At 30.5% G+C, this 13,316-nt stretch overlaps 1 protein-coding gene across 1 annotated transcript; it reads right to left on the bottom strand.

The window, feature by feature from the left end:
* Positions 1-1,362: 1,362 nt before the first annotated feature.
* LOC119832470 (ionotropic receptor 75a-like) lies at positions 1,363-11,984 on the bottom strand. Its single transcript, XM_038356137.1, has 20 exons — positions 11,834-11,984; positions 11,526-11,689; positions 11,160-11,328; positions 10,765-10,957; positions 10,129-10,301; positions 9,386-9,624; positions 9,206-9,305; positions 8,310-8,497; positions 8,105-8,212; positions 7,720-7,886; positions 7,400-7,619; positions 6,000-6,141; positions 5,732-5,927; positions 5,154-5,326; positions 4,616-4,843; positions 4,159-4,269; positions 3,345-3,532; positions 2,804-2,911; positions 2,110-2,276; positions 1,363-1,683 (listed from the first exon to the last, which is right to left on the bottom strand). Exons 1-20 carry the CDS (start codon positions 11,982-11,984, stop codon positions 1,458-1,460), a joined length of 3,411 nt encoding a protein of 1,136 aa, XP_038212065.1. The 3' UTR covers positions 1,363-1,457.
* Positions 11,985-13,316: the final 1,332 nt, after the last annotated feature.

Raw genomic sequence — 13,316 nt, 5'->3', positions numbered from 1 at the left:
AACCGAATTAATAAATTTAAATATTTCATTCAATTAAGATAAAATGTTACCTACCTATGTTGCATAAATTAGACGTACACGCTCGGTAGAATGTTCGAAAAGTTGAATCCGTAACTTCATGATTCAAGAAATCCGGTGATTGTAAACAACTGCGTGTAAAACTTGCTACAACTCCTTTGGGATCCTATTATTTACAAAGGTATTGCTAAGAACTTTATGTAAAAATATTTTGAACGTCAATTAACATTTTTCTTCGGTCTGCGGCTCAATTAAAATGGTAAAAATCCTTTTCTTAATTATTGTCTGTCGCTATTTATGTTAAGAATGTATTTTAAACTAATATAAGGTCAAACCGTTTCATAAATAATATTATCGCTTTACTGTGTTCATAACACATCTACCTCTGTCCTATTAGTTTTTATGTTAAAATCTAGAAATATCTTACCAAAAACTCTTGTCTCATAATTGTACAATATTTGAATGAACAGTTAACAGTCTGTGTGCTGTTTGTAATTGTTAAACATGATCTGTCTGAGTCAACTGACGAAAATCCACACACATAACAAAGTAATTGTCCTGAAAGAAATTCATTTATTGTCTAGATTATAATTCAATGCAAACAATATCTATATTTCGATAGGTACATCAGTATGCAGGAATCTAAAACAGATCATATTATGCGCATTATTTGAGTACTATTTTATTGTTATAGAACATCATTTCAATATTATAAATGTAAGAAATAAAATATGAATGGAATGTCTGGAACGTATGCGGGGTTGCCCCATCTTATAAAGAAAGGCACAGGAAAATATGATAAATTTAAACCTATTTTCACCATCAAATGAAATTGCTTATCACTTACCATTTGTATGTTGAAGCACAATATTAAATAACACAAAAATAACAATTTTCGCCTTCATTATTTTATACTTTATTTCAAAATCAACATGACCATTTGTTATTTGTTACCTATTGTATTTGCAGTTGAATGCGTAGAACATATATCTTATCGGCGAGATAGTGAGCATTTAACGCTTTATACATTAACAATTCAGAAATCACGATATTGATCCATATCGATTCGTAATAGATAAGAACTTAGTCGATAATTAAGTAGAGTAGAGATAAGGCTGTATCAATAAATATTGGATTTGTTTGTTCTGACATCCCTTCTTCTCAATACCTGATGAGACTATAACTATTATTATATTTCATTATATTTATTTCGTTTATTATTAAATCCTAAAAGAAATGCACTACATGTTTAATACAAAAACAAGGCAAACCCAAAATAATTTTATTAGCACAAGTGTAAGTTCTCCACCAGATGATAGAATGATAACATAAAAATAGTGATTCATACTACACAATATATTTCCACAAATTGTTAATGACAAAAATTTTAATACATAATACGGTGTGACTCAGTTGTGTTTTGACAACTGTTAAAATCTTCAAGATCCCAAGTGGTTTCTACGGGCTCTCAACCAATACACAACTTCAAAGAAAAGAGATAATACAGATAAAATAGTCCCATAAGCCAACAAAAGTAATGCTGGATAGAAATCAATCATATTGACTGAATCGAAACTGCTACCGCGGAATGCGCACATGGGCTTCTTAGCGTACACCAACCGATTTTCTCGGTCATTCAGTCCGTGTTCTTGGTTTCTCATGAGGCTGGAAAAGTTTGAATAAGTATGAAGTGTACTAAATGAAAGATATATTAGTTTAATTCAACTAAAACAATACATTTATAAATTAATTTCGACAATGTCTGATTATTACTTGAATAAATGTAAAAAATTTGTTTGTTTGTCTTTCTTTCAATTCGCAGCTGAGGTATTTTATTGTACTTATGATTATTATGGGAGACAGTAAGGAGGTGAGAGAGTGACATAGGCTAATTTTAACCGCTTGTTAATTTCCTTTGCTTCATAGGCTAAGATGTGTGTGAAAAGCTAGTCTTTTTATAAATTTTAATATTCCTTATATTCACACATATAAACAGGGTAATCCTTTACTGATATAGTTATTTTTTATAGTTGGAATATAAGGAAAATCTTGAGATAGATGACTTTTATTCTACTTATTTAAAAATATTACCCAATCTTATAAATTTCCTTGTAAGGCGAGTTCTTACGACAAGTTTGCCAGGCTTTGCTTTCTTGAATGTATTGAATCTCTTGAAGACCACATTTCTCGTGTTCGTGAAAGTATCTCTCAACTATTTTGTATCCAGTACCTAGGTTCATGTTAAACGCAAATGGTTTCTGTAAAATATTTTAACGAATATTGTAACTGTGTGTGGAATACCCGAACATACGTATGTTTGAAATTTGTAACAGATTTAATTAATAGTCAAAATTTGTCTGTAGGTCTGTTATCACGTGCCTGAAACATGCTTTATAAAGTCTTTTGAGGGATCCAACTCTGAATTCATCTGAATTCTGAATAAATTCCTAAATGATCTGAGAGACTGAGAAAAGTAAAGTAGATAGATATACGGATCGATCTTCTCCTTCAGATTTTTGCGGATACGGAAACGGAGCAGAGCGTCACTAGATCCAAGCTATAATCAGTTGTTACTTATTAAATACTAACAATGGAATGAGTCAGATAGCCGCTACTAATAAGGAAAATAAAATTTCATAGAGGAAAAAATGCATTTACAAAAATAATCATCATTACTGTCATTTTCACGACTAATTTGCATACATAAGGTAAGGAAAATGGTCATATCTACTTCCTGTGGCATTTTACATATTTTTCCACCGAAATAGGTACATGTCTTTATTACCGTTTGTATATTCTTAACTCCTTCCTCTAAGCTCATGAAATTTGCTTTTGATCCTTGAGGGGCTATTTTGGTTTGATAAATAGATTTCTTAATGGGTTCAGTGGCCGTCTGAAAAGATATAATTTTAATAAATGTGACTAATTATAGTAAGTCTATGCGTTTAATGAAAACGTCATTGTCTTTGAAAGTACCTACATCATTATAAATCAAAGAAGATAAAAAGAAAGCGGTTACGACGTCATTGAAATAAAAATACAGAATATGGAATGATTTCATACATGAAACTATTAATAGACATCATAATAAAAAAAAAAAAACAAAAAACATGGAAAGAGTTTTATGTACCCGCATATCTTGTCTAGATTTAATGTATAATGTTAGATTGCTATTCGAATTTGGAATTAAACCCAAAAATAAAAATTACCTTTCATTTTTCAATAATAATAATTATATTCCCTAGGTAAATAGATGTACCCGCCTGTTTACCAAATATTCTTTTGTGATTAGTATGTTATAATCAAAGTATTAATTTACTACTTACCGAAAAATGATATCTGTTATATTGAGTATCTTCAGCGCCTAGTTCAAGCCTGGAGTTCAGGAGATCACTAAGGGTCCTAATTTGATTCGAGTTGGATTGTAGTAGAGCTACTATGTTAGCCGAATATGAAGTATATAAGAAGACGAAAGCGAAGAATAATATGAACATTACAACACGTCCTAGAGTACCTGTAATTATGTTGTATTAATTTGGTCTAACTGAAATTGTGGGATTGGAAGTTGCTTTAACAGATTTGGTTTAAAATTTTGGGATGCGGAAAAATGCGTTCCGTGTTGTGTAAAAAGGTACGGTATTTCATATTTGTTTAATTTATCGTTGTCATATAAGTCTATAAGGTCAAGGTGGTAAATGGATGACCCAGGATCCGTCTAAGATGTCACTGACCGCTGGACCAAGGAGAGAGAGAGAAACAGAAAGAGACCTCTCTATGTCTACGATGTCAATGTCAATGATGCGCTTAAAATTAATGATTTATAGAGAAGAATTGAATTTTGCTTAGACGCAATACTTTTCCTACATATGTTTTAAAAAGTAAGTATGAATTCTTGATAATATAAATTCGATTAAATAGCAATTCGAAAAAGTGAAAAATAGCGATTCCTGTTAATAATTGCTATGTTTTCATAAAATGTTATTGTATTACGAGTATCTGCGGTAATTTATTCATTGCAAGGTTTCCGCTTTCCTGTGTTGAGGAAGTAGATACCTATCAATAATTAAGTATCTTGTAAGATCGTCCTTAGAACATCACTAATTATTAGACTTATAGGAAAATTATATTATTTGTTTGAACCTTTTAACTCATTAGAGCTTCCTTGTTGAGAAATAGCACTTATAACCATTATAACAATATCGCTCAAGCTGGGTCTTAGTACTGTTTGGTCACGCTGAAAAATAAAAAAATGTCTTAATAAATATACCTGGTTATGTCTATACAGTTCATTATTAAACTAAAATATTAAAAGTAAAGGGATTGGATGAAATTTGATACTGATTTAGTTTGAGACCCGATAAAGAATATATTTAGTTTTTATCCAGGAAATTCCACGAGAAAGAGAACTATGTGGGGGAAATAAAACCTGTACTGTAATTCTTTTTTTTACTTTGCGAAGAAAGCCGCTGGAGAAAAGGATACATAACCTCGTGAAATATTTAAGATATTTTCTCTTTTTTTGGATTAAAAGAATCAATCTTAAATCAAAATACCACATTAAAATAAATACAATGTCAATAACTTACACTATCCTTATTATCTAGCTTCATTCTTTCCCAATAAGCATTGATGAACAGGATAATTGTGAGCAACAGTATTAATCCAAAAATACACATCCATACAACTGGTTTAAACGGCAATATGAATAGATTATTTTGGTATGACAGTGATGGTTGGCGAAAGACAAATTTGGTTGTAGGAGGCGATGGATAAACCAAATATTCTAACACATCAAGGCGTGATTTTGTTATGAATATAATTGTACCTGAATTAGAAATAAAAATTATAAAAAGAAATGTATTTCACAGTGATAAACGTAGAAAGCTCTTACAATGGTTTGTGACTTTACTCACGACAGAGGCCAAAGGCAAAAAGGCAAAAGCAACCACTAGCTTTTGTTGGATTTGCATTGTCCACGTGTAAATTTTGTATAAAATGTATGTATATTTTGTATAACTTTAATTTTCATTTCATTTTTTTAATTATTATAGTACCTAATATGTATTTTAAATCCACTACAAAAAATTATTGTGACTTGTGTTGATAATGTTTGTCACCTATATTGTATACTTTACCAGCTAAATCTGCGTTCCCACGAACCATATCACCGACCATACCATTGTACGATCCGTTAATTATATACCCCCAAGTATCTGTATAAATTATTACCATCGTAGCATTCATGAAATCGAAGAGAGGAATAATTTGCCGATAACTGGTTTTAGCTACTGTGTCTACAAAAATGTTCCTGCGTTCAAAAATCATAACTTGTTAATTGTACATAAATGAAAAAATACATAGGCATGTACAAAGTTGCCAGCTGCAAACCAGTACCGTGACATAAATATTTATTCAAAGATTTATTGATTTATTTTATTACATGTTTTAAAAAATAAACCAGCTTCAGTAACGGTTACTAGTGATAATCTTCAATTTACTCATCCTCATCACCAATAAGAAAATAAGAGTAAAATTGGTACCTATGTTTGCTGTTCATATCGCGCGGTTAAATACATATGCACAATAACACATATACTTTGCCTTAGAAAATAAAAGAATCTAATATAATTAAGAATAAGCTGTAGACCATAGGCGCATTAAAGAAACTTTTTCATTTATATTATACACGAATAATTTGTTAGATAATAAATACCTTAAGCTCATTATTTCGTTTTTCGTATTCTCTTCGCTAATAACACTGGAAATAGTTATAGGAATTCCCATTAAATTCTTCCGCCTCATTGAAGTCGAAAATATCATAGTCTGAGCTTTGTTTAACCCATTTTCTGTAGACCAAGAGCCAAAGTGTTCATTTACGATAATATTCCTGCTTTTGGATATTTTGTAAGCTACAAAAAAAGTTTATTATAAATCATTTAAAATATTATGGATTCATATAACATAGAGAATATTATACTCACGCATGTATAAATTGAACCCAAATCTTTCTTCTTCAGCGACGATAATCTCAGAATCGATGTTTATGTTATAATTTTTTAATTCTTCAGTTTTACCGACTATAAGCCAACGTGTTGGATAGCGAAACAGGTTTATGTTGTTTGCCTGTAAACATGTAAACATATGAAATAGCGCACTTGCGCATTAGGTTATAAAAATTATACATACACACACATATTGTAAAATTCGTATCTACTATAATAGATTACTTACTTTTTCTAGAAAATGATTGCAATGAAAACATTTTCCGTCTACGAGAATCATCAATTCCTGATGCGGGGTCACGTTTTCAATTTCATATGCATTTTTCTTTGATATTACTTTGGATAAGTGCCCTTTATTTAGTTTGCGAGATAGCTTCAGTTTATTTGCTAAAGTTTGAATGTTATGTATAATTCAAGTTGTTAATAAATTTAATAAATGTTATCCTTACAAATCTCTGTAGATATAAGTTGAGTGAACAATTTACCAGTAAACTGGCAAATACTACAAATGTTTGTAAGACTGATTTTTAATAATTTAGTATTCTGTAACCTCGATATGACTAACGTTTAAAGATAATTATGGTTTGAACCTGACGTATTGGTGGTCTATAAATAACCTACTTTATGAGCGGATTTACAATAATGATAATCTTTTAGATTTTGAATACCCTAATTTCAAAACTCAACACACTTAACCGTCTTAATTACACTAATATCGAATAATTACGCAATATAACCTAATAAATAGAAACAATGTGACTGTCACAAAAAAATATTAGGTATCTACAAGCTAATTATCATTATTGTAACTATCGTATTAGGTTTGTTCATTTGGTTTTGCTCATTGCGTATTAATTTTAATTTAAAACACTTACAATCATCTGAACAAACGAATGCTAATATTGTTGTAGGTTTCCGAAATGAATTAATAACATCTACTGCCATATTAACTTCATTAACATTAAGAGAATTAATAGATTCTAGTAGTAATGTAGATAAAATAATATTGATTAAAAACTTCATATTGTAGCCAGCAAAACCGTTGCAAATGGTAAGTAGACAATACGCTTGTATATTTAAGCGAAGTTTATATAAAATATTTGTGCATAATAGCTTCAACAAATTATTACTTTTCCTTGATAATTGCTACACACGTATTAGCTAGAATTGCACGTTAATCACAGAGGAGGGTATTGTGTTTACATAACTAATACTTTCTAATTGCTTCCTATTTTAAACTAAAGCTTTAATGCTAGGCTTCGATACATACGAGCTTCTTACAGCGTTCTAGGAAATAATTGCTATGATTTAATTCTATTTTTTTTTTCTGTGTAACATTAATTCTAGCAAACGTGAAAAGATTATTTAAATGTTTTTATGCATGAATTCTTCAGCATATTTTTGCTATTATTAAGAATTTCTAGGGTAAGCAATATCCCAGATAACAGGCAACCATAAGATAGAATCAGAATTGCAGGATAACAGTCAACCATGCTAACTGAAACAAAATTCTCCTGTCTTCCCAAACATTTCGGTCGTTTTTCGTATAACATACGATTCTCTCTTTGTTGCAGACCATGTTCTTGGAGTCGTTTAGTTCTAAAAAACTTTGCATTATTTTAATAGATTACAAATAGCATCCATGTAATAATTCTAATTTTAAAGTAAGTCATGAAAAAGTAGAAAGCAACTTTTATACCCAATTTTTAAGATCTCCATAAATTGCGTGTCCTTTCTTACTGCAAGCCAAGGATCTATCACTTGCAAATATTGGATTTCCTTCAGCCCACATTTTTCTCCTTCTTGAAAGTATTTGCCAACAAATTTATAGCCTACACCAGTCTCCATGTGAAAAGCAAATAGTCCCTGAAAATCGAAGGGATAAAACCGAAAATCGAAGGGAAAAAGACCGAAATTGAATTTCAGTTCAGTAACTATCGTTTAAAAACAGAAATTAGCTACAAATGAATGTATTGTAAGAATAGAGGAAACATATAACATAGCCGATACAAAGGATGCAACTTCTTTTAAGAGTTGATAGGTGCATTAGAGAAATATCCTTATTCGTATAAACTTCGACCTACATTTCGCATTTTTTTAATCCCCTCCTCCATATTCATGAATCTTGGTTTGATCCCAACTGGTGCAATTTTCGTTTGATATATGGCTTTTCTGACTGGCTCTGTTTCAACCTATGTAGAAACAAAATTGTAAGATTCACAACAACCAATTTTTTAAGTACGTATCTTAAATCATCAGTACAAAGAGTACTCTGACTGATTCACTTACTGAAAAGTAATATCTGTTAAAAACAGTATCGTGAACTCCAAATGCAAGTCTAGAATGTAGCAGATCATCAAGTGTTCGAATCTGGGAGGAGCTGGATTGCAATAGAGCAACTATATTAGCAGAGTATGACGTGTAGAGAAATGTTACCGCGACGAAAAGCTGGAGCAACACAATACGTCCCAAAGAACCTGAAAACAATATTTTTGTACAGTAAAGCAAATTCTCAAGTTATTTTGTATAGAAATAAGTTACATATTTGAAAAGAGTAATTAAATTATCTAGTATTTGGGTGTTTTAAATGCAGAAAGAATTCATAATGATTAAAACTGTAAAACGCATTTTATTTACATTTGCGAAGTTTATAAGCTTACACATATGCGTGAAATATACAGAAGTGGCCAAGAGAGGAAAGTTTTATCGTTTTACTGTCGGCAAAACAAATCGTTTTATTCAAATATGGGAGGTTGAGGCGTTAACAACGCAGTGAAACCCGCCGGAGAGACTGTAGGTATTGATGGCAAACGAGCTTAATTATTTCCTGTGAACATGTTTGTATTCCATTTTGTCTGTATTAGGCAGATGTTATCCCACATATTCTGATGCCTGGAAAACTGGTTCTAATACTTGATACATACATAATACTTGTTAGATTTATGTTACTTTAGATTATGAACTTAAAAATGTATATATAAAACGTGTTTTTTTTAAAGAGATAAATGATGATGTTTGATAAATAAATGACTATCTTATTATTGTGTATGTAAATGAAAACTTTATTTCCAGACCTGGTATTGTTACTTAACGAAGGTATAGAATTATAGTAACGCCAGTATTATGTTATATGTGGTAATACGTTAGTATATTTTTAAATCATTGTATTGAAAATAAAAATATACCTTTGAGTTCTACATGAGTCCCTTGTTGACAAGTGGCCGCGAATACTAAAAATGTAACATCAAAAACGTTAGGCTGAAGCACGGACGAGTTTCCAGCTCTCTGAAATAATATCCATTGATACAAAGATTTAAGAAATATGTATTCACAACAATGAAATTATGTTCAATTTTATACTCTACCGATGCATGCTTGCCGAACATTTTCCACTCCCAAATAGTGGCAATAAACAAAAATAAAAACAGAAGAACAATGAGAGCTCCGGAGCCATACCAGAGATATTTTTGAAAAGAAAGAACAAATAAGTTATTCTCGTATGAAAGCTTCGGTTGCCGGAACACGAACTTGGATCGTGTTGGCGTTGGACTCGAAATATATTCCACAACGGAAATTCGTTGTGACGTAAAGAACATCGGAGAGCCTGTAATGAAATAATATGTTTGAGACAGTATTCAATTTATCTTCCATAGATATCATAGAGTTGTCTGACCAGCAGCAATTTGTTGCAAGCTTTTTTTTTGTAATATGTTCATAATTTTTTTTTTAATTATGAGAGACTTCTATGACTAACAGTTTTATTGTGGTTGAATTTACCATAGACATAACAGACAAAATACTTACATATTAATATACTTACATCAAATCTATAGAGCACAATTAAATATGGTATCAATTGGAAAAACGCATTTTTTTAATGTAGTATTAGACAGAAGATAAATCGCATGTATCTTTCTGTTCATCATAATTAATTGACGATTATGGTTTGGAACCAATAAAATAAAATGAGCAGAACTACTGATGCATGCATTTTATTTTGAAAATCTAAAATTCAGCTCCATCAAAAACTAACAATAGAAAGTAAACCTTACATAAAAAGAGAAGATCTATAATATTTAAAATTAAAATTGAATGTTGAATATCCCACCTCCAATTTCAACTTCTGCCCTGTTCAAATATCCAGTCATTCCATTCCACGTATTATTGATTCTATATCCCCACGTGTCAGTGAAAACGTATTTCCTACTCGCATTAAGAAAATCTAGCAAATGATTTGTGGTGGGAAAATTAACCTTTGTTATCGTGTCTATATGGTCGTTCCTAGAAAAAGATGTATACGAATTCTTTTAGTATTCTTTTTACGTAGTTGGAAATAAACATTTAAATGACGCAAATAATATTGAAGCTACGTAATTTGTATTGTCAACACGATATGATATATATAATGTTTTGTTGACGAATTGTTTATTGAAATGTGGGTTTAATTTATTAGCTTCAACTTATGACGACAGACGACAATATTATAAAAATTCCGTCCAACATTATCTTGCTGTTCTTAGGTGATTATAAATAATTTTGAGAAGAAAAACTTCAGGTTCAGGTGTGATATATATAAAAAAACCCGCTTAAGTCTAGCTTTCTCATCAGTTCGTCATATAGATTAGACGAAAGTTAGAAACTTTACATAAAAACTAACTCGACTGCATTTAGAAATTTAGGTATTTTATCATTCACCCCATCATTTTCACCATGTAGGTGTATAATGTATAATCTAGGTACATACACTCCATCCGTTAAATGATTTATACTATCAGCATCTGTTAGAACATAACAAACACTGATAACATGTCCATCAAGCATTCTCCTACGAATGGCAGCGACTTCGATCCAATCTTTACGTTTTTGTAAACTGTGACTTGTGCTCCATTCTCCGAAAAATTCACTGCGCCAACGTGATTGATTACTTATCTTGTATACTGCAATTAATCAATTTTTACTTACAGATGTAGTCCGGCAGCTATTGCTTTAAAGATTTTATTCAATATTATTGCTAATATATTTATTTTATTTTACTGTATTCAAAATTTGTAGGAGCTTCAATAGCTACAGTTCTTTTTAGTATTTAAATTAGTCCTAAAAATTCTTTAACAAATAACTGCACTAGTGTGTATTAGCTACCGTATTCGATAACATATTTTTCCTGTAATTTCTGCACAACCATAACTTCAACGTCTAATAAAATATCGATGTTATTGTAAAAATCGAAAATACTGCCACTGTTATTTTTTTCTTCATTTGTAATTAAAATCCATTGTAATGGCGATCGGAACAATTTCCTTTCCTCGTACTAAAACATTAAGAAATAAAAATACAATGAAGTGATCTTGAATGCAATGTAATTCATGACACATTGTTTATTGTTATTGCTTTACCGTGTGGGGCCGAAAACAAATAAATATATTTAATTTATTCACTTGATAACAGATGCAATAAGGTGAATAATCATTTAATTAGTTGCACTATTGCGTTTTTGGATATACGAACCATTTTTAAAGATGTCGATATGTTTTCACAGTGTAGATCGGCTATTAATAATATGTTTTCTTTTTCGTCATTAATGCCTATAACATCGCCATAATTTGCAAATTGGATCGTAATTGGTTTGTTTTTCTCCTTGCCGAAATTCTTATACACTTTTACTTTAGCATCTAAAAATATTGTTGCGATATATGTAGGCAATGCACGTTTTATAGGATAGTATTAGTGCTAGTATAGTATGTATTATGTTATCTCTGGTCTTAATGATAATCTAAACAAGTATAAAACAGTTTATTATTATTATTGAAACTTACCCTCCGACCAACATGTTATGAATATAAGCGATGAGCGATTAGTGTGTTCTTGTAAATCTGAAATTAGCTTTACTTCCTTATCTTTTACAAGACCTAACGTATTTCCAAAGTAATTTGAAGCACAATAAATAAATATCAAGAGAAATTTCATGATTCCGCACCCGTGTAAAATGGAAAGCAAAATGAATGAAATATTGTGAAGCAGGCAGAGCTATATAAATCATTTCTTATTACAGAAAATAAGTTTATACAATAAATTGGCCATTCTCCGTTGCAACGCTTTCGCGTATTATATTCGATGGGCGCCGTTAATAAATAATGTGTCGATTACCTTGAAACGAAAAGTGAACCAATTTTTTATATATTATTTTCTATAGTTAGGTTCAATTGGTGAAATAATTAATTTCATATTATCGTATCATATAAGCTTGATTATATTTTCTAAATTTGTATGTTTTTTCAATACATTAAAACAACCATCTTATATTTAAAAAGTATGTTTGTTCCATTGACACTATTTGGAAACTCTTATATAAATTACTATAACAAATGTTCTTTATTTTTTACTTTGGACAAATGAAAGGAAAGTTTTTACTAATCGATAAATATTTAGATACTAATGTCATTACGAAGGCCTAGACGTTACATTTGTTTCTTCATTATTTTGGGACAACAAAGGTACTTTTCCACAACATAATAGATAGTAAACAACTATTAACAGGCGGTATATCTATGCCCTTTTAGTTATCACTAAGTATGTATCATTAATTTAATTTAATAAATTGTATGTCCCTGTGCCCATTCAGTCGCTAATGTGTCGCTGCCAGGATAATACATTTGTGGTTAAATGTTTAGTTCATCTTGCGTGTTAATTAATTGAAAGTGTTGTGTTGCAAAATGATGAATTATATTGAAAAAATAGTTTTGGCATCTAGTTCATATGAAAGCAGCTATAGCAAGCGATATATAATTTCCTCAGAGTGGACTCCCTTAATACGAAAACCTGATGGAGGCTCTTCGTGTAAGTCAATTTATTCAATTTTGTTTTTGTGTGTCGCAGGCCAAATCGAATTTTCGTCGCGCTTAAAAGGATTCCCTGTCAGGAATAACGTTCTTACATTTTATGAGTCCGTGTGTTTTATACAATAAGCAGTAAATAATCAGATTTAATACGTTCTCTGTAACATTTTGAGTTATTATCCCGGAAACGGATCGGAAATGTATTGTTTGCAATCTGAGAATGCAAATATGTTTTTCTCAATAAATATACTCACTAACATATCTACGTAAAACGTAAACTATTTTATTATATTCAAGTATTCGTTGTTTTCTTAAGGATTAATTGTTGAAAACGTATTAATTCGAAACGTGTAGATATGTAATGAATGTGTATATGAAGATTTTTTAATTTGTAAATACCTAGTCTTGCCATAAATATTGTAATAAAGAAAAAAGAAAATTGTTAACTGCAAATAACATTTAT

The sequence above is a fragment of the Zerene cesonia genome, chromosome 15 (assembly GCF_012273895.1).
Source record: "Zerene cesonia ecotype Mississippi chromosome 15, Zerene_cesonia_1.1, whole genome shotgun sequence".
NCBI lineage: Eukaryota > Metazoa > Arthropoda > Insecta > Lepidoptera > Pieridae > Zerene > Zerene cesonia.
Note: the sequence above shows the minus strand (reverse complement) of the source record. Positions and strands in the feature narration are given on the sequence as shown.

Coding starts and splice junctions, on each gene's coding strand:
- LOC119832470 (XM_038356137.1), bottom strand. CDS start 11,984: ATGAAATTTCTCTTGATATTTATTTATTGTGCTTCAAATTACTTTGGA. Junction 8,213..8,309: donor TTAACAGATATTACTTTTCA/GTAAGTGAATCA, acceptor GTTTCTACATAG/GTTGAAACAGAGCCAGTCAG. Junction 5,327..5,731: donor AACGAAATAATGAGCTTAAG/GTATTTATTATC, acceptor TTTTGAACGCAG/GAACATTTTTGTAGACACAG.